This window comes from Staurois parvus, unplaced genomic scaffold, assembly GCF_062004578.1.
Source record: "Staurois parvus isolate SC_StPar_1 unplaced genomic scaffold, SC_StPar_1.0 ptg002362l, whole genome shotgun sequence".
Lineage (NCBI taxonomy): Eukaryota > Metazoa > Chordata > Amphibia > Anura > Ranidae > Staurois > Staurois parvus.
In genome coordinates, this window is record NW_028320158.1 from 412,560 (window position 1) to 432,808 (window position 20,249).

The following is a 20,249-nucleotide window of genomic DNA, read 5'->3' on the forward strand; positions in this document are numbered from 1 at the left end:
GACAGAGTGGCTCTGTATCAGACCCATTACCTATATCTTCATTATCCATATCACAATGGGAGACTCCTTTTCTAGGCACAGCAGGTTGCAATTTCCTACTCTCACCACCATGACCTAGTGGCGTGTCATTCACTACAAAACTTTTGCATTAGTGGATTGCATTAACCCATCATCATTATGAATACGGTCTGTAACGGGGTTAGCTCGGCAGCGGGTGTGTGTGACCCCCTGGATGGGTGCACAACACAAAAAGACAGGCACAGTACAACAACAGTGGAGGTGAAAACAAACAGGTGCAATTTATTTACAATATTTACAGAAAAATGGTAAACCAAAAAGAAACATCAAAATAAATCCTGGCCAACTTGGCTACTTACTGCAACAACAGCTTTCCCTAGCTACCCACTAGGTACAGCCTGCTGCTATACCTAGTTGCTAGTACTGGAGGCCGGCCACACAGGCTTTGGTCTCTCTGCACACAGATAAGCGGTCAGCTCCCCAGACAGTTCAGGCACAGATCTGGTTCCAGGTTGGAGCAACTCCCTAAGCACTCTGGGAAGCTTTATACAGGTGTTAATGAGCCCACTACCTTCAGCTGGGCTCATTACCTCAGTGCTGAAGGACTCAGCACTTCCCTCTAGTGGGACAAATCCCCATAAAGCCTGAACCTAGGACAAATATATCGTCCATCCAGGACGCAACCAGGTGATTTCACCTGCCTACTGTCACATACCCCCCCCTCTTGTTTCAACCTTGGGGTTGTAACACCAGTAGCCAGGCAGGCATGTACCCGGGATAACGCATCCACATTTCCCATCTGAACTCCAGGGCGATGCTTCACCGTGAAGGTAAATTCCTGTAGGGCCAGAAACCACCTATTTAACCTTCTATTGGTCTCCTTATTTTGAGCCATCCATTTCAAGGGAGCGTGATCTGTGATCAGGTCAAAATGTCTGCCCAGCAGATAGTACCGAAGGGAATCTAGGGCCCACTTTACCGCTAAACACTCCTACTCAATCGTGGCGTAATTTTCCTCGTGAGACTTTAGCTTTCGGCTGAGATAGATTACCGGGTGCTCCTCCCCCTGCCAAACCTGGGACAGCACTGCTCCTAAGCCAACATTGGATGCATCCGTCTGGACCACAAAGTCTTTTGAGAAGTCTGGTGAGTATAGAACTGGCTGGCTACATAAGGCCCTTTTTAAAGACTGGAAGGCTGCTTCAGCATCAGGGGACCACTTAACCATGACAGACTCCTTCCCTTTTGTCACGTTGGTTAGGGGTACTGCCATAGAAGCAAAATGGGGAATGAATCACCGATAGTAGCCAGCAATTCCTAGAAAAGCCCGTACCTGCTTCTTGTTATTTGGGCGTGGCCAATTCTGTATTGCTTCCACTTTGTTTATCTGAGGTTTTATTACCCCTCTCCCAATAGTGTACCCAAGGTACCTGGCCTCCTCCTGTCCAATCGTACACTTCTTTGGGTTGGCCGTAAACCCAGCTTTCCGTATTGAGTCTAGCACAGCCTGAACTTTTGGCAAATGTGAGGCCCAATCTGCGCTATGGATAATCACATTGTCCAAGTACGCTGCACCATACTTCTGATGGGGACGAAGAATCTGATCCATTTTTCGCTGAAAGGTGGCCGGTGCATTCTGTAACCCGAACGGCATTCTTTTATACTGGAATGACCCTTCTGGGGTTACAAATGCAGTCTTCTCCTTTGCTGACTTAGCTAGGGGAATTTGCCAATAACCTTTTGTCAAGTCTAGCGTTGTCATGTACCGGGCTGCTCCCAGTCGGTCGATTAGTTCATCTATCCTTGGCACGGGGTAGGTGTCGAATTTTGTAACTTTATTCAACTGTCGAAAGTCGTTACAAAATCGTCAGCTCCCATCTGGTTTGGGCACCAACACTATGGGGCTGGAGCAGTCACTTTGGGACTCCTCTATCACCCCCAAATCTAGCATTCTCTGTACTTCCCCACGTATTGCCTCCCGTCGAGCCTCTGGGATTCTATAGGGTTTCAGTTTTACCCTTTCCCCCGGTGGGGTGATAATGTCATGCTCCACCCCCGAGGTTTGTCCCGGCAGCTCAGAAAAAACATCTGTGTTGCGGAGCACAAACTCTTTAGCCTCCTGTTTTTGAGTTGTAGACAGCGTGACTGCTATCCCAACCTCCGGAACCAAGCAGTTAGATGGCCCTGGTGACAAAACCTCAGCAACTAGGGATTCCCTGTCCCTGCAGGCCTTTAACAGATTGATGTGGTTGATCTGCTCAGGTTTCCGCCTTCCTGGTTGTCTGACACTGTAATTCACCTCACTCACTCTCTCAATCACCTCGTATGGGCCATGCCATTTGGCCAGGAATTTGCTTTCAACCGTAGGGATTAGCACTAGCACTCTATCTCCTTCAGCAAATGACCTGGTCTGGGCCCCCCGATTGTACACCCTCTGCTGTGCTAACTGTGCTTGGGCCAAATGTTCTTTTACGATAGGCATGACCTGGGCAGTTCTATCTTGCATTTGGGCGACGTGCTCAATCACACTCCGGTGGGGAGAACTCTCACTTTCCCAAGTTTCCTTGGCGATATCTAACAGCCCCCTTGGGTGTCTCCCATAGAGCAACTGAAATGGTGAAAACCCTGTGGAGGACTGGGGTACCTCCCGGATGGCAAACATCAAATAGGGTACTAAATAATCCCAACCCTTTCCATCCTTATCTACCACCTTCCTTAGCATTTGTTTTAGGGTTTTGTTGAACCTTTCCACCAACCCGTCAGTTTGGGGATGGTACACAGAGGTGCGCAACTGTTTTACCTTGAACAGTTTGCACAGCTCTTTCATCACCCGGGACATAAAGGGGGTTCCCTGGTCCGTAAGCAGTTCCTTCGAAATACCCACTCAGGTGAACACAAGGAATAGCTCCTTAGCTATTGTCTTGGCAGAGGTATTTCGGAGTGGAATTGCTTCTGGATAGCGGGTGGCATAGTCGAGTATGACCAACATGTACTGATGCCCCCTAGCGGATTTCACCAGCGGACCTACCAAATCCATGGCAATCCTTTCAAAGGGGACCTCAATGATGGGAAGAGGTACCAGTGGACTATGGAAATGGGGCATAGGGGCCAACTTCTGACACACAGGGCAAGAGGAACAGTAATTTTCTACCTCCTTAATGACCCCAGGCCAATAGAACCGCTGCAATACTCTTTCCCGTGTTTTCTCCGCCCCCAAATGACCCCCAAGGATGTGTCCATGGGCCAACTCCAACACCAACTTCCTGTAAGGTCTGGGCACCACCAGTTGCTCAATGGTTTCTTCTGCCCCTTGAGCAACTCGATAGAGTAGGTCCCTTTCCACAAGGAAGTATGGATAAGCAGCAGTTTTCTCAGGGCTCACTAGTTCGCCATCTACTTTTACTACATTTTCCCGGGCTTTTATCAGCGTGGGGTCTTTCAGCTGTTCGGTGGCAAAATTTTCCCTATGCACCTCTAAGTCCGAGAACTCCACAACCGGCAGATTTTCATCTGAAGAGGCGGGCTCCTCCCCAGTTCCTTGGGTCTCCCCAGCTAGTACCGACAAGGGGAACTTGGGAGAGACCTCACCACACTCAGACGCTTTCTAGGATTCACCTTCCTGGTCTGCAGGGGAGACAATGGGGGGGTCAGGACAATCCCAGAGTTCCCAGAATTTTGGAAAATCCCTCCCCACAATGGCATCATGTGGTAAGAGAGGTACCAATCCTACCTGATGAGACAGGTTACCTTTGGGGGTCTCAAAAAACACAGTAGCTACAGGATACTCCCTAGTGTCCCCATGCACACAAATCACCGCCACCTTTTTATGCCCAGAGACCTTTGTAGTGACCATCTCCTCTCTTATCAAGGTTACCAGGCTACCTGAATCCAGCAACCCCACAATATTATTTCCATTAACAGTCATTTTGCACAAATGTTTCTCAGTGCCCGGGCTGGCCGTGCATACCACTGTCGCAAACAGAGACTGACGTCTATTGCTCAGAAAGTCACACTGCATAGGCTCATCCACCACTGGGCAATTAGCTGCAATATGTCCCTGTTGCCGGCAGCGGTAACAAATAATTTTTTTCGCCGCTTCTTGCGGCCTTGGCCTTCCTGGCCGCTCTTGCCAGACATTGGGTAATACTCCCACCCTCTCACTCTCTCCACCCTCACCCCTTGTAGTCATCTTACCTGCCGCTGGGGATGGTCTGGTCTTAGGGTGGAAAGTCCGTGAGTCTCTGGAAGAGGAGGTCAGGTTCTCAGTAGCCAAGTATCTCTCCACTAGATCCACCAGCTTGTCTGCGGTCTCTGGGTCTCCATGGCTGACCCACTTTTGAATAGCATTAGGCAGAGACCTTAGGAACCGATCCATGACGACACGTTCCACAATTTTTGGGGCGGTCAAAGTCTCTGGCTGCAGCCACTTCCTGCTCAGGTGAATGAGATCATACATCTGTGACCTGGGAGGTTTCCCAAGCCGAAAAGTCCAATTATGTACCCGCTGCGCACGGACAGCGAGGGTAACACCCAATCGGGCCAAAATTTCCGCTTTTAGCACATCATAGTTTTTGGCCTGGTCTGGCTCCAGGTCATAGTAAGCTTTTTGCGAATCTCCAGTTAATAATGGGGCCATCAATCCAGCCCACTGTTCTTTAGGCCACTTTTCCCTTTCAGCAGTCCTTTCAACGGTGGTTAGAAACACCTCCAGATCATCCTCTCCAGTCATTTTTGGCAATAAACGGCCCACAAAAAATGATGGTGTTTTACCAGAATCATCACCAGCCTCAGTCTGCTGCCTCTGCTGTAGCTGCTTCAAAACAGCCTCAATTTGTTGCTGGTGTTTCTGGTCCTGTAGCACCAGCAATTCCTTATGGCGGACCTCTGCTTGTTCCAAGGCCTTCTGCTGGGCTGCAATGCTCTGCTGGAAACTTGCATTTGCCTGCTGTTGATTGGCATTTGCCTGCTGTTGATTGGCATTTGCCAGAGCCAACTGTCTTATTATCTCCTCCATGCTGGCCTTTAGTTACCACAACTGCCCGCATCCTCCACCATATGTAACGGGGTTAGCTCGGCAGCGGGTGTGTGTGACCCCCTGGATGGGTGCACAACACAAAAAGACAGGCACAGTACAACAACAATGGAGGTGAAAACAAACAGGTGCAATTTATTTACAATATTTACAGAAAAATGGTAAACCAAAAAGAAACATCAAAATAAATCCTGGCCAACTTGGCTACTTACTGCAACAACAGCTTTCCCTAGCTACCCACTAGATACAGCCTGCTGCTATACCTAGTTGCTAGTACTTGGAGGCTAGCCACACAGGCTTTGGTCTCTCTGCACACAGATAAGCGGTCAGCTCCCCAGACAGTTCAGGCACAGATCTGGTTCCAGGTTGGAGCAACTCCCTAAGCACTCTGGGAAGTTTTATACAGGTCTTAATGAGCCCACTACCTTCAGCTGGGCTCATTACCTCACTGCTGAAGGACTCAGCACTTCCCTCTAGTGGGACAATACCCCATAAAGCCTGAACCTCGGACAAATATATCGTCCATCCAGGACGCAACCAGGTGATTTCACCTGCCTACTGTCACAGGTCATACCTTTTAGATTCACCATTGCCAGACTGAACTAACAAATTCTCAACACTCAATTCAGATACACTCTGGTCCACCAGAGCAACATCATAGTTATCCTGGGTTACCTTACCCACCGTTGCTAGGGGAGATAACACATCCTGCTTAGTGCTCACCCCTACTACAGTTAATTCAGCATTCTCTTTAGATGACATTGGTGCAACCCCAATATCAGTACTCTTCACATTGACATTTTTAACCGTTGCCTCCCCACTAAAAGCATTATACAGAGGCAAGTCTCTCACAATCACCAGCAGTGGGTTTCCCAACTGGGAGTATCCCAAATTTATAGCAGAGAGTCTCAAAGTCAGTCTCAATCAGTGCATTAGTATCTCTCACATTTATCTCAAAAGTACCAGTCTTACCCACCACTGTAACAGGCTTCACCTTCACTTGAGTGCGTGGGATCTGGATCCTTTCTGTCATCTCCTCTGCTTGGCTTTGGCCAGCCAGTTCATAAATGCAGCTATAGGATGATACTGTGGCAGTCACGTCTGACTCCTTGGCACCCCCTGCAGGCACAAAAGGTACTTCTTCACTGTTGCTAGGGGTGGCTGCCAACATTTTTAAACATGAATCTGGGCTTGCAGATGAAGACTTTTGCCCAGTAGCACCCTCATCAGTGGTATTCCATAATCTGGGGCAGGTAAAGATACCATGCCCAAACTGACCACATTGCAGGCAGGGTATGGTTCCACCGATAACCTTCTTGGGATACGGAACCACATCTCCCTTGTAGCCCCTTCTCCTGGTTGGCAGGCTTTCTCCTGTTGCTATGGGAGATGGCACTCTCCCAGCTGAACTTTGTGGGAGAGCGCTCTTGCGGCAGTATCTTGGCCGAACTTCCAACACTGCATCCTCTTTCAGGCTTAGTACTCTGCACACAGAAAACTGGTTTCCCTTCACCAGCGTTGCCAGGGACAACAGTATGCACTTCCCACTGTGGCAAACTCTGTGCAGCCATGTAGGGGGCTTGTTCTGGTGGTAACAACCCCTCCAGCCACAGGGCTCTGTCTCTCATTTCAGAAAATCTTGCTTCTTTTTTGAGTTTTGACCGCCCCATCTTTGCAGTCACTCCACAACAATTTTGCACAGTCCAGCAACACAATGGAGCACTGTCTCTTTAAGGCAAGTTCCTTTTCTCTTGCAGGATCTCCTCACCTGCACACACAGATAGTGCAGAGTCATGCACCAAACACAGTTCAACACATGAACTTCCTTGCTGGGGATCTCTAGTTCTGCCCACTGCATCCTCCACCATATGTGGGAACTCACTTCAAATGGTAGAGCTCTTCTTGTTAAAGCACACAGCAACTCGCTTCTTTAAGGGCTTTTTTGCCCACTTTTATTTAAAAGAAAAAAGTTCAACAAAAAAAATGCTTCCCACGCAGGGGTATCCACCATCAAGCAATACCAACAAAGATTCAGCCTCCTGGCTTGTACACAGTTCAATGTCTGTCTCCTGCAGACTCTTCCCAAATTATGGCCACTAGCACACAGCTAGTCTGGCTTCCACCTGACTCCAAGGCAGAGACCTCCCGTCTGCCAGGGTGGAGCCCTCCTGTCTGCCACAGTGGAGCCCAGAACCATGGTTAGGCCTCTATAAAAAGGCCTGCACACACCTGTGCAATCAGTGTGCTGGGGGTTCTCAAAACACGGACCCCGGATTGGAGATTTCATCCCTCCCAGATCTCTTTGAAATCTCCAGGCTCCAGATCCCAAAACAGACTTAATGAATAAATGAGGAAACTGAAAAGCCAGTTTCCTCTGCAATACATCAACTCTCTGGAGCCCCTCAACCTGCCTGGTTGAGAATCCAGGGTTTTCAGCTTTATTTTGACCGTGGCAGGACACCGCACTGCCACAGTCCTGGAGTGGCCTAGCCAGTCTCCAGACCTTAATCCGATTGAAAATCTGGGGAGGGAGCTGAAAGTTCGAGTTGCCAAATGTTAGCCACCAAACCTTAATGACTTGGAGAGGATCTGCCAAAAGGAGTGGGCCAAAATCCCTCCTGAGATGTGTGCAAACCTGATGGCCAACTACAGGAAAAGTCTGACCTCTGTGATTGCCAACAAGGGATTTGCCACCAAGTACTAAGTCCTGTTTTGTGAAGGGGATCAAATACTTATCTTCCCTCATGAACATGCAAATCAGTCATCATTTGTTAGACATGCATTTCTGCTGAATTTTTTTGTTGCTATTCAGTCTGTCAGTGTTACAATACACCTACCATTCGGTTTTTAGACTGATAGTTTCTTTGTGAGTGAGCAAACATTCAAAATCAGCAGGGGAGCAAATACTTATTTCCCTCATGAACCTGCAAATCAGTGCATCATTTGTTAGACATGCATTTCTTTTGAATTTTTTGTTGCTATTCTGTCTCTTAGTGTTACAATACACCGAACATTCAATTTTTAGACTGACAGTTTCTTTGTGAGTGGGCAAACATTCAAAATCATCAAATACTTATTTCATTCACTGTATTTAAAGTCTGGTATTGAGAGATTTGGCTATGATAACTAGCCAACGTCAGATAAATCCCTCTTATATCTCGGAAGGCATTAAAAGCTTAGAAGAACGTAACGATATTATAGTGCAACTGTCAAGGTCCTACCTTTCCTCAGACCTTGTGCGGCTCCATGTGCTGGCATCCATCTTAGGTCTGCAAAGCATTGTGGGATCCTTTATACTTTCAGCCCTCTGCGGCTCCTCCCAGGAGGTGGCGACTTATCACATTTAAGTCTGCTGTTTGTAGCTGTCCATTGCATTTGTGTCCTGTCTGTTGCACAGCAGCAAGCTCCTGTTCAGTTAACTCATTGCTCTCCTGGATACCGACTCGGCTTTGGCAAAGACTTCTCCTGGCTTCTGACCCAGGCTCTGGCGACCATCCTTCCCGGCCTTTGACCCCAGCTCTGGCGACTATTTTTCCTGGCTTCTGACCCCGGCTTTGGCTACGATTTCCGCTGGTTCTCGACTTGATTATCCTGGAAGACGACCTCGGTAGGAGAACTTCTGTCCTACCAAGTCATCCGCTGTTGCTGTCGGACTTGCATAGACTCTTGCCTTGTTTCTGTGTAAATAAACCTACCTTGCACCTCCTTGTGTGTCTGGCTCCTCGCTCCCTGACAGCAACCAGCAGATAAGGGAGAAGATGTTGTCGTCATGGACAAGGAGTTTTATATACTCCAGTTACCACAGATGTTGTCAGATGACACCACTTATATGGTTTTAAAAAAGGACCCCACCAATAGCTATAAGGAACAGCTCAAACAACTTATTGACTTTGGTTATCGTACTAAGGAACTTTCCAAATGAGAAAAGAAGTACCTAGTACCAAGAATCTTGAGAATTCCTGTTATATATACGTTACCGAAAGTCCCACGGGCTGTCCTATTGTCAATGGCATGGGTTCGGTGACTGCAAGATTAGGTGAATACCTGGATAGATTTCTTCAGAAGAGCGTTTTAGATGCAAAGGCATATATAAAGGACACAAAAGATTTATTACAGTGTTTGGAGGCTTTGCAATTGAACCTTATTGTCACCGCAGATGTAACTTCACTGTACACTATTATTAGTCATGAAGATGCCTTATTGGTTTTGAATTGGACCCTCAGTAAAAGAGAGGATCTTCCTCATATGCACAAAGTCTTTCTGGACAGAAGTTTTGCCTTTCACACAATTATTTTTGGTATGACAATTGTCACAATATGCAGGCGCCTGTCTCTTGACTGTCATGGTGTGTAGGCAGTATGTCTGTTTGCTTCTCTCCCTCTCTGCAGCTTCCTCCCTCATGCCCCCCCCCCTCATCCTGTCACGCCCTTTGATGTGGACCATCCAGGAAGAGAGGTGTGACTTTCGTCACTCCTTCCCTCTCCTGTTCCTGAGAAGCCAGAGATGCCCACATGTTCCAGGGAGGAAGAGGGTGGGCAACTCACCAGGGAGTCCAGGCCACAGCAGCCACACTGACGCCTCACAGCCCGACAAACAGCTCAGGCACAAGAGTTTTTTCCCGGAGGTTGCACTCCTCAGAGGACAAAGGCCACGCTTCCGAGAGCATGGCCCGTGTCAAGATGGCGTGCCTCGTTTCTGGGCAGCGAGGCACGCCGTTCCCGTTGCTAGAGTGACCAGGGACGCTCCACACAGACCTTAAGAAGGCCTGAGGGGAGGGTTTTGTAGCTCTTCACCTCTGTGCAGCTGTTCCTCACCTGGAGGGGCTTAGCCAAGGAAAACCTGGTCACGGCCATTGAGGAGGCTGATCCCCAAGGCACTCCAGCAAGGGAGGAGAGCAGACCAACCCTGACCTCCCCCGCAAGCCATAACAAAGGATCCAAAAGCCCCTGGCTTGCTCGGGTGGAGGAGAAGATGGCCATCCTGGGGTCAGATGGCACAGTAGATGACAAGCGGGAGGCTATCCAGAGGGCCCATGAGAGGGAGAGCCAAGGGAGCTACTGAGATCTAAGTTTTTAAGTTTTCCCTCCAGCCCCAGGACCGTGGGCTCCCCCCCTCCGTGGGTCAGCCGCAAAGACTTTAAGCACTTTAACAAAGCCACCGGGGATGTGCAGGGGTTTTTTCAAGACTTTGAGCATTTGTGCAAACTCATGGAGGTGCCGCAAACAGATTGGCTACGGCACCTCGTGGGACTGCTAGAAGAGGTGCAGCCGCAGCCTACCGTACACTGGATTCCCAAGAGAACCGAGATTACGCATGGGTCAAACAGACCATGTTGGAATAGTACGCGGTAACCCCAGAGACACACCGGGTGCATTTCCGTGACCTCCCCTGCCATGCCGAGCCATCCTACAAAATGTACGCTCACAAGATGTCGCAGACCTGCCGGTGGTGGCTAGAATGGGAGCAGGCCCGCACCGCAGAGGAAATTATTCAGGCCTTCCTGAAAGAACAATTTTTATGCTCAATGCCCTGCAGAGGTGCGCGGATGGGTAAGAGAAAGAGCCCCTACCTCCCTTGTGAAGGCCGCTGCCCTGGCCGACAAGGTCCTTGCCATCAAACCCCATTGGAAGAGACGGGCCTCCGAGCTTCCAAAGGCCCCTCCACCCCTCCGGCCACCCCTCAATCCTGCCACCATCCCTGCCAAGGTGGCCCCCCTGCCCGCTGCAGCAAACCCCGTGGGGCCTCCATACCGGGCCCGGTTCACAGGGCCACCACTGGACCGCCGCTGTTATGGATGCAACCAGCTGGCGCACGTCCAAGCCAACTGCCCCACCTCCAGGGGCCATCGCTGCAACCGCCCTGTCAACTACCTCGAGCTGTACACCGCAGAGGAACACCTGCCTCCACCCCTGGAATGGATGAACCCTCCAGAAGCTGGCAACCCTCGGGGAGTCTACAATGTTCACCCTCCAGGAGCCACTTACCTTGCGCAGAGGCAGCACCACCTGCAGGCCGTGCGGGTAGACTGGCACCCTACTACCGGTTTCCGAGATACGGGGGCCTTCCTTATCATAGCCGACCCCCAAGTGAAAAGGCTGGAAGCCATACAACCCTGCCCCGGATTCTCCATCGAACTGGTGGGACGAGCCAGACATTGGCCTCATGGGTGGCCTCCCGGTGGATGTTCTGCTCGGGAATGATCTGGGGGAGCTGCAGTGCCAGTACGTGGGGGCTGTGACCAGAAGCGATGCAGGTCAAGGTCTTCCCACAGACGAGACTACCACGGGACCTTTCCCCTTCATGGACCCAGTGAGTGACCCCCCCACCTGACCCAGACACCACCCTGACCTGGGACCGGGAGACCTTTAAGAGGGAGTTAGACGCAGACCCCAACCTGACCAAGCTTAGGGCCCAGGCAGACGCAGGACAGCTGGAGGGGGGTGGGGACCAGCTTTGGTGGGAGCAGGGGCTGCTGTACCGCCGGGCGGGCCCAATCCACCCGGACCAGCCTCGTGCGGCCCCCATACAACTGGTCGTGCCAAGACTGTTTAGTTTCCCATTGCTCCAGATCGTCCATGACATCCCAGTAGCTGGCCACCTAGGGAAGAGGAGTACAGAGCAGCGACTGACCCAAGCCTTTTATTGGCCAGGTATCTCACAGTCCGTCGCTCACTTCTGCTGGACCGGTGACACCTGTCAGAGGAAGGGACACCCAGGGGACCACCCCAAGGCCCCGCTCTGCCCCTTGCCCATCATTGAAGAGCCCTTTCAGAGAGTAGCCGTAGACATCCTAGGACCACTGGCCCGCCCCAGTAAGTCAGGGAAAAGATACATCCTCACGGTAGTGGATTATGCAGCCTGCTACCCAGAGGCCGTCACCCTGTCCAGCATCTCTGCCCCTAAGGTGGCGGAGGTTGTGGTCATAGTTTTTTCCTGGGTAGGCTTCCCCAGCGAGATCCTGACTGACCAGGGTACCCAATTTTTGTCCAATGTAGTCCAATCACTATGGCACACGTGCGGGATGCGGGCGATCCGGGCCACTCCCTATCACCACCAAACCAATGGCCTCTGTGAGCGCTTCAACGGGACCCTGAAGAGCATGCTGAGGTCCTTTGTTGACGGGGAGGCAGACTGGGAGAAGCTCCTCCCTCATCTGCTGTTTGCATACCAGGAGGTACCGCAGGAGTCAACAGGGTTTTCCCCCTTTGAACTCCTATACGGGCAGAGAGTCTGAGGCCCCCTGCCCCTGCTCCGGGAACATTGGGAAGGGAAAATAGAGGATACGGGTACCCCAGATCCCCTACGTACTCGACTGACCCGCCTCCGTGGCTCGCCACCACCTCCGAGAGGCCCAGATGCGCCAGAAGGTGTGGTACGACCGCAGGGCACGTGGCCACGAGTTTGTCGAGGGTCAGCAGGTGCTCAAGATAGTTCCCAACCCCCAGAATAAGCTCCAGCACACCTGGGAAGGACCCTACAAGGTCCTTCGTAAAATAGACAAGACTAGCTATGCCTGAGGCCGTCAGCAGCGCACGGTCCACATCAATATGCTGAAGGAGTACCATGACAGGAATCGGCCCGTGCTAGCCATTTGCCCTGCCTCCACAGGGGAGGCCGACGAGGGGGCCCTGCCCGATCTCTTGCAAGCCACAAAAACCACCACCCCTCTAGACCAGATTCCCACGGGAGCACGGCTGAGCCCCCGCCAAACAACCCAGATGCGGGCCGTACTAGAGGAACGGGCCATTGCCTTCTCGGCCACCTCGGGCTGCACTGGGTTAACCCTCCACCATGTGGAGACCCACGGTCAAAAGCCCATCCAGCAGGCCCCCTACCGAGTCCCCAAATCCGTGAAAGTGGCCAACCGGGCCGAGCTCTCGGAGATGCTCCAGCTGGGCATCGTCTGACCTTCTGCAGTCCCTGGGCCTCCCCGGTAGTGCTGGTGCCAAAAAAGGACGGGAGCACCTGCTTTTGCATGGATTACTGGAGGTTGAACGACTACACCTTCAGTGACGCCTACCCCATGCCCCGCATAGACGAACTACTAGATCGTCTCGCCAGGACCCAACACGTCAGCACCCTAGATCTCAGTAAGGGTTACTGGTGGATCGCCCTCACGAAGGAGGGCATTGAGTGCTCCGCCTTCATCACCCCGTTCGGCCTGTACGAGTTCCTAGTCATGCCCTTTGGCATGAAAAACACCCCAGCCACCTTCCAACAGGTCCTGGACCAACTGTTAGAGGGGTGCCAAGGGTTCGCGTGCGCCTACCTAGATGCCATCTTCAGTGACACATGGAAGGAGCACCTGTCGCATGTGGGGACCATCCTGGACCACATCTGTGGGACCGGGCTGACAGTGAGACCGGACGAATGCCAGCTTAGAATGGCTGAGGTGCAGTACCTTGGACACAGAGTGGGGGGGGGGAATTGAAACCTGAGCCCGCCAAGGTCCAAGCCATCCATGACTGGCCCACCCCTCAGACCAAGAAACAAGTGATGGCATTCCTTGGCTCGGCCGGCTATTATCATAAATTTGTACCTAATTTCAGCTCCACGGCCCAGCCCCTGACCGACCTGACCAGGAAGAACAGCCCCAGGATGGTGAATTGGACCTCGGCCTGCAACTCCACCTTCCATGAGCTCAAGTCAGCCCTGGCAAGCAACCCCATCCTGGCTGCCCCCGACCACAGCAGACGCTTCCTTGTACAGACAGATGCCTCCACCTATGGCCTAGGGGCCGTCCTCAGCCAAGTAAATGAGGCTGGGGAGGAACACCCCGTCGCCTTCCTCAGCCGCAAACTACTGGACAGGGAAGTTGCTTATGCTACTGTAGCAAAAGAGTGCCTGGCCATAGTTTGGGCCCTAAAGAAATTACAACCCTACTTGTATGGCCGGGAGTTCACCATTGTCACTGATCACAACCCCCTCACATGGTTAAATAGGGTGTCCGGGGACAACGGGCGCCTCCTCCGATGGAGCCTCGCCCTCCAGCCCTACAATTTCACCATTCAGTGTAGACGGACTATCCCGCCAGCAGTACCCACAGTAGCAGAGTTAGGACCAACAAGTGCCTTCAAGGGAACCCGGTCGGGCCCCCTTGCCGGCACTTGTGAAATGGAAGGGGGAGGAGTGTCACAATGTGCAAGCGCCTGTCTCTTGACTGTCACGGTGTGTAGGCAGCATGTCTCTTTGCTTCTCTCCCTCTCTGCAACTTCCCCCCTCCTGCCCCCCCCCCATCCTGTCACAGCCCTTTGATGCAGACCATCCAGGAGGTGGGGTGTGACTTTCATCACTTCCCCCCTCTCCTGTCCCTGAGAAGCCCCCATGTCCCTGGAGGAAGAGGGCGGGAAACTCACCAGGGAGTCCAGGCCACAGCAGCCACACTGAAACCTCACTGCCCTGACAAACAGCTCAGACACAGGAGTTTTTTCCCGGGGGTTGCACTCCTTAGAGGACAAAGGCCGCACTCCGGAGAGCATGGCCTGTGTCAAGAGGGCGTGCCTTGTTGCCGGGGCGATGAGGCACGCTGCCCCCAGTTGCTCGGGCAACCAGGATTGCTTCACACAGACCTTAAGAAGGCCTGAGGTGAGGGTTTTGTAGCTCTTCACCACTGTGCAGCTGCTAGGAAAAGTCTGCGCTGAGGCAGGACTCCTGTAGCACTCTGCAAAAGACCCCAAAGGGCTATTATTGCCGCCCCTGAGCTGGGGGGGAATTATTATTAATACTGCCGCCCTGGGGTGGAGATCGAGGGGATTATTCCCTCTACTGCAGCAATACCCAACGCTTGGGAGGATTACTACTACTGCTGACGCTGATGCTAAGATTGGGAGGATTATTACTACTGCTGACGCTGATGCTAAGATTGGGAGTATTATTACTACTGCTGAAGCTAAGATTGAGAGGATTATTACTACTGCTGACGCTGATGCTAAGATTGGGAGTATTATTACTACTGCTGATGCTAAGATTGGGAGTATTATTACTACTGCTGATGCTAAGATTGAGAGGATTATTACTACTGCTGATGCTAAGATTGGGAGGATTATTACTACTGCTGACGCTGATGCTAAGATTGGGAGGATTACTACTACTGCTGACGCTGATGCTAAAATTGGGAGGATTATTACTACTGCTGACGCTGATGCTAAGATTGGGAGGATTATTCCCCATGGAGTACACTGCTGGTACTCAGGACTGGTACCTGTTGTTAGGACCCTCTGTTGCGTGCTGAGGTGGGTCACCCCCTGGACTGTCGCCTGCTGTGAGCCTGGGCACCCCTTTTTATTCCCCCTGGACTGTCCTTGAACTCTGTTCCCCCTCTGCTCCCTACTTGGATTACAAATTGCTAGAGACTCTAACCTTGCCCCCCCTTGGGGACGGATTACAATTATTTTGAGCCCTCTCCTTGCTATTTCCCTAGACTGGGTACTGCCATGCTACCTGCAGACCCCAATTGAGTGACTGTCATTTTTTTAAATAAAGCTGTGTGTGTTTACCTTCTTCTTTGTGTGTCCTGTCCTGCCTACCCCCCCCCCTCCCCCCCCCCCCCCCCCCCCCCCCCCCCCCCGTCACAACAATACTTTCTATAAACAATGCAATGGTGTAGCCATGGGAGCTAAGTTTTCTCCCACCTTAGCAAATATTTTTATGGCTGAATGGGAGAATAGAGCTGTCTTCCATCAATATCCACAGGTGTTGTTGTTTTATAAAAGATATATTGATGATCCTATAATTATTTGTGAAGGTTCTGAGTAAACTTTACACACTTTTATTGCTGAATTAAATAACAATAATATGTCTATTAAATTAGATTATCAGTATAGTAATCACTCTATTAATTTTTTAGATGTGATAATACAAAAAGTTAATAAACTCACTACGAGGGTATAATTTAAATTGACGGACAGGAATAGTTATTTGTCAATTAGAAGTGGACACCATCCATCGTGGTTAAGGAATATATCTAGAAGACAGTTCATGCGGGTCAGGAGGAACTGTACTTTTGAGAGTGATTACATTATGCAATCAAATCTAATTAAAAAACATTTCCTCCAAAAAGGTTATTCTGAGGAGTTTTTGGTACAAACTATACAGGATGTATTGAGTATTCCCAGATCCTCCTGTCTGGCTGAAAATAAAAGAGAAAATGACAATAAACATCAGTGGAATTTTCTATCTAATTTTCATTGCCAGTACAAGGAGGTAGAATCTATGTTCCAGAGACATTGGCATGTCCTTTTGATGGACAAAACTATGGGTCCAGTCCTACCAGAACTGCCTCAATTTAGCTATAGAAGAGCACCAAATCTGAGGGAAAAAGATTTTGGATATTCTGAAAACTACCTCTATGTTCCCTTCTAAGAAGGGATTCTCTGCATGTAGGAAATGCAAAGCATGTTACACTGTTAATGGCAATTGTATTAAACTTCAATCTTTTATTTCTAATACAGTCAAACGGGAATTTAAAATACCAGAATGTATCACATGTGACATCAATGCCCTTCCAATGTAATATATATAGGTCGTACGAAACGACCTCTTAAGGTAAGGATCGCAGAGCATATGAAGAATATCTGAAAGGGTTATAATCACCATAATGTATCTGATCATTTTGCAAAATACCATCATAAGGACCCTACAGTACTTAAATTTTGGGGGGTGGATTGGGTCCCTCCTGATTGGAGGGGTTCCAACAGAATTAGGGACCTGTCACGGAGCGAGACCAACTGGATATATCTACTTCAATAATTAATACCAGGAAGATTGAATGTGTAATTAGACATAAATTGTTTTATAAGTGATACTTAAGTGATATTTTGGTTAGTGTATACATATAAATGTTTTAGTGGAATGCGGATGAATGGACGGACCCATTATGTTTTGGGATGGGCTCGCCCATACACCCCTAATTTTAGTAATCATTGGGTTTTATATATGTTTAATATTCAATTAATTTTTGTTATATTATTATTATCATTTTATATATTATTATTATTTTTTAAATGTTATATAATATATATTTTTTCATTGGTGAATACATATGGACTTGTTTTCCAATAGGTTTATATATAATCATGATCTTTTTTACTTTATATATTTAAAAAATGTTATTTGTTTCATCTTATAAATAATCTATAGTATTGCCCATTTCTGTTGATATATGGAGTCCATTTCCGCCATTTGTTGACATCACATCCTCTGGGGTGTTTGCGGACAAATAAGGAATAATTAGCGGTCTGGTGACTTCAATTACCTTTTGCTTATTTAAGAGTGAAGCCGCATGTCACTGTCACCCCTATGAGTAAGTCGGAAATGATGAAACGCGTCAGCACGTGACGGTGTGGTAACCGGAAGTGACACAACGGCGTCAGAGGTGGTTGTTCCAGAGGTGGTGAGAGCACCTAAGCAGTCTCCACTTGCCACACTGCATTTGGGCTTGATTTATTTGTCTATATTGTGAGTGCAATACCAAAGAGCAATAAAGTATTTGGTATATTTCTACTAGACCCTTGGAGTGGGCCTTGTTCCTTTTCTATTTACATGATATGGTTGCATATGGAGTGTCATCGGATACCCTGTGAGATCCTTGGGTCCAGGTGGCTGAATAAGTGAATATTGGGGACTGCTTTCACCTCCTGCATTAAGGAGAGACTATAACACTTACCAGCTAAAGTCCTCTTTTATCACCTGCCAAAGCAGAGGACAATAGAACACTGGTAAGTGCACACCAGTGTGGGGGCACACTGTGACCACTGTTTTTTACCACTGATTTTTTTTTTGATCACGTGGTGGATTTTAGGATATGTGGATTTGGTATTTGAACTTCAGACAACTCTCTCCTACACATTAATGACTTTTTGGGGATTTTGTCTGTTGATTTATTGTTTGGAATATATGTTAATTAATATCATTATTAGTTTATCACTGATAAGTGTGTGCACCACTTTTCTCACTATCACTGTGGTTTTTGTTTGCATTTATATAGGCTCTAATGGCTGGTCCTCCATTGTTATATTGACTTTCCACCTAATGGCAATGCTATGTGACCCATGGAAATTCCCTGTTCCTGCGTCCCTCAAAGAACTCAAAGAACGGGATTTGACAGTAAGTACAAAATCTAGTTTTCTCAGTGCTTTGGCCTGCATTTTACAACCCATTCATAAAATGTGGGTCATGGCATTGAAACTGTGGTACCTTGTGGAGTTCTCTCTGCTTGGCACATCATATAGAACTTGGTGATTTAAGAAGAGCCTGGTGATTTAAGACTTTGACAGGTCATGTGACAGGGCTCTCTTCTAGGCTTTTTCAATAGTGATTTGCCTACTTGGGAGTTTTGAAGCTGATGGAGCATTAGGCACCTTTGCAAAGCACATTGTTGTGCTTTATAAATGTGCAGTATTTTGTTTGAAGAAACAGTATGGTCATGGTAGACCAAACGACTTATTTTTAGAAATTCCTGTATCAGTGTGATCTTGTACTACCATGTAACACTGTAGTACCTTTGCTTTTGAGATGTGCAAGTTTCAGACTAAATAATTTGTCACCTTTGTAGTCTTCCCCTACAAATATCACATAATGTGGCTTTTATTTGGAGAGAATTTCAATAAATATATTATTTTATATGTTTTCATTTGGAGAAAAGCTTACCATAAACTGTTGAAGGAATTCCCGATTTTCATCCTTGAAGGACTTTTTCAGAAACAACTCTCGAGCTTCAGCTTCACACTGCTGACTTCTCTCAAGGAAGTTGTCAAGTGTTTCGGTGGGCAGCGCAACTTCCTTCATCCTGTCCTCATAGTGCTGTATCGCTTCCTGGACGGCCATTTTATTCTCCTGATCAGCCAGAGAAACCACAGCATCCTCCATGCAGGCAAAACGAGAAGAGTTGAAACATTCAGTGTAAATTTTTGCCAGCTCACCGAGTTCTGAAAACATTGGAAAATAAATAAGCAGAATTGGCTTCTGTATAATAGTGAGACTCACTATAACATTTATCAATTCCCTGCAACTATCAGGATCATGATTTACATACAATGTTTCCTCACAGCTGTATTTATCAATGCATTATAATTGCTGACATTCCATTTTTTGCCAAAGTATATGTGTGTGTGTGTATATATATATATATATATATATATATATATATATATACACACACACACACTACTCAAAGAAGTTAAAAGAACACTTTTTAATCAGAGTATAGTATCAAGTCAGTTAAACTCCTGGGATGTTGTTCTGGTCAGGTAAGTAGCAGAGGGGGTTGTTCATCAGTTTCAGCTGCTTTGGTGTTAATGAAATTAACAACAGGTGAACTAGATGGGCAACAATGAGATGACCCCCAAAACAGGAATGGTTTTACAGGTGGTAGCCACTTACATATTGTTCCCTACTCATCTTTTCTGACTGTTTTTCACTAGTTTTGCATTTGGCTAGGGTCAGTGTCACTGCTGGTAGCATGAGGCCATACCTGGACCCTACAGAGGTTACACAGGCAGCCCAACTCCTCCAGGATGGCACATCAATACGTGTCATTGCCAGAAGGTTTGCTGTGTCTCCCAGCACAGTCTCAAGAGCATTAAGGAGATTCCAGGAGACAGGCAGTTACTCTAGGAGAACTGTACAGGGTCATAGAAGGTCCTTAACCCATCAGCAGGACCGGTATCTGCTCCTTTGTGCAAGGAGAAACACTGCCAGAGCCCTACAAAATTACCTCCAGCAGGCCGCTGGTGTGAATGTCTCTGACTAAACAGTCAGAAACAGACTTCATGAGGGTGGCCTAAGGGCCCGACCTCCTCTAGTGGGCCCTGTGCTCACTGCCCAGCACCACAGAGCTCGATTTGCCTTTGCCATTGAACACCAGAATTGGCAGGTCCACCACTGGCACCCTGTGCTTTTCACACATGAGAGCAGGTTCACCCTGAGCACATGACAGGCGTGAATGGGTCTGGAGAAGCCGTGGAGAACATTCTGCTGCCTGTAACATGGTTCAGCATGACCTTTTTGGTGGTGAGTCAGTAATGGTCTGGGGAGGTATATCCATGGAGGGACGCACAGACCTCTATAGGCTAGACAATGGCACCTTGACTGCTATTAGGTATCGGTATGAAATCCTTGGACCCATTGTCAGACCCTACGCTGGTGCAGTGGGCCCTGGGTTCCTTCTGGTGCACGACAATAACCAGCCTCATGTGGTGAG

At 48.8% G+C, this 20,249-nt stretch overlaps 1 protein-coding gene across 1 annotated transcript in view; it reads right to left on the minus strand.

Moving 5' to 3' along the window:
* The window catches only part of LOC149431181 (guanylate-binding protein 3-like), a 104,034-nt gene that overhangs the window by 41,113 nt on the left and 42,672 nt on the right, over window positions 1–20,249 (minus strand). Inside the window, exon 6 of the mRNA XM_089665820.1 lies at window positions 18,698–18,975. Within this exon, the coding sequence (XP_089521946.1) occupies window positions 18,698–18,975 (278 nt within the window). The remainder of the gene's footprint in view (window positions 1–18,697; window positions 18,976–20,249) is intronic.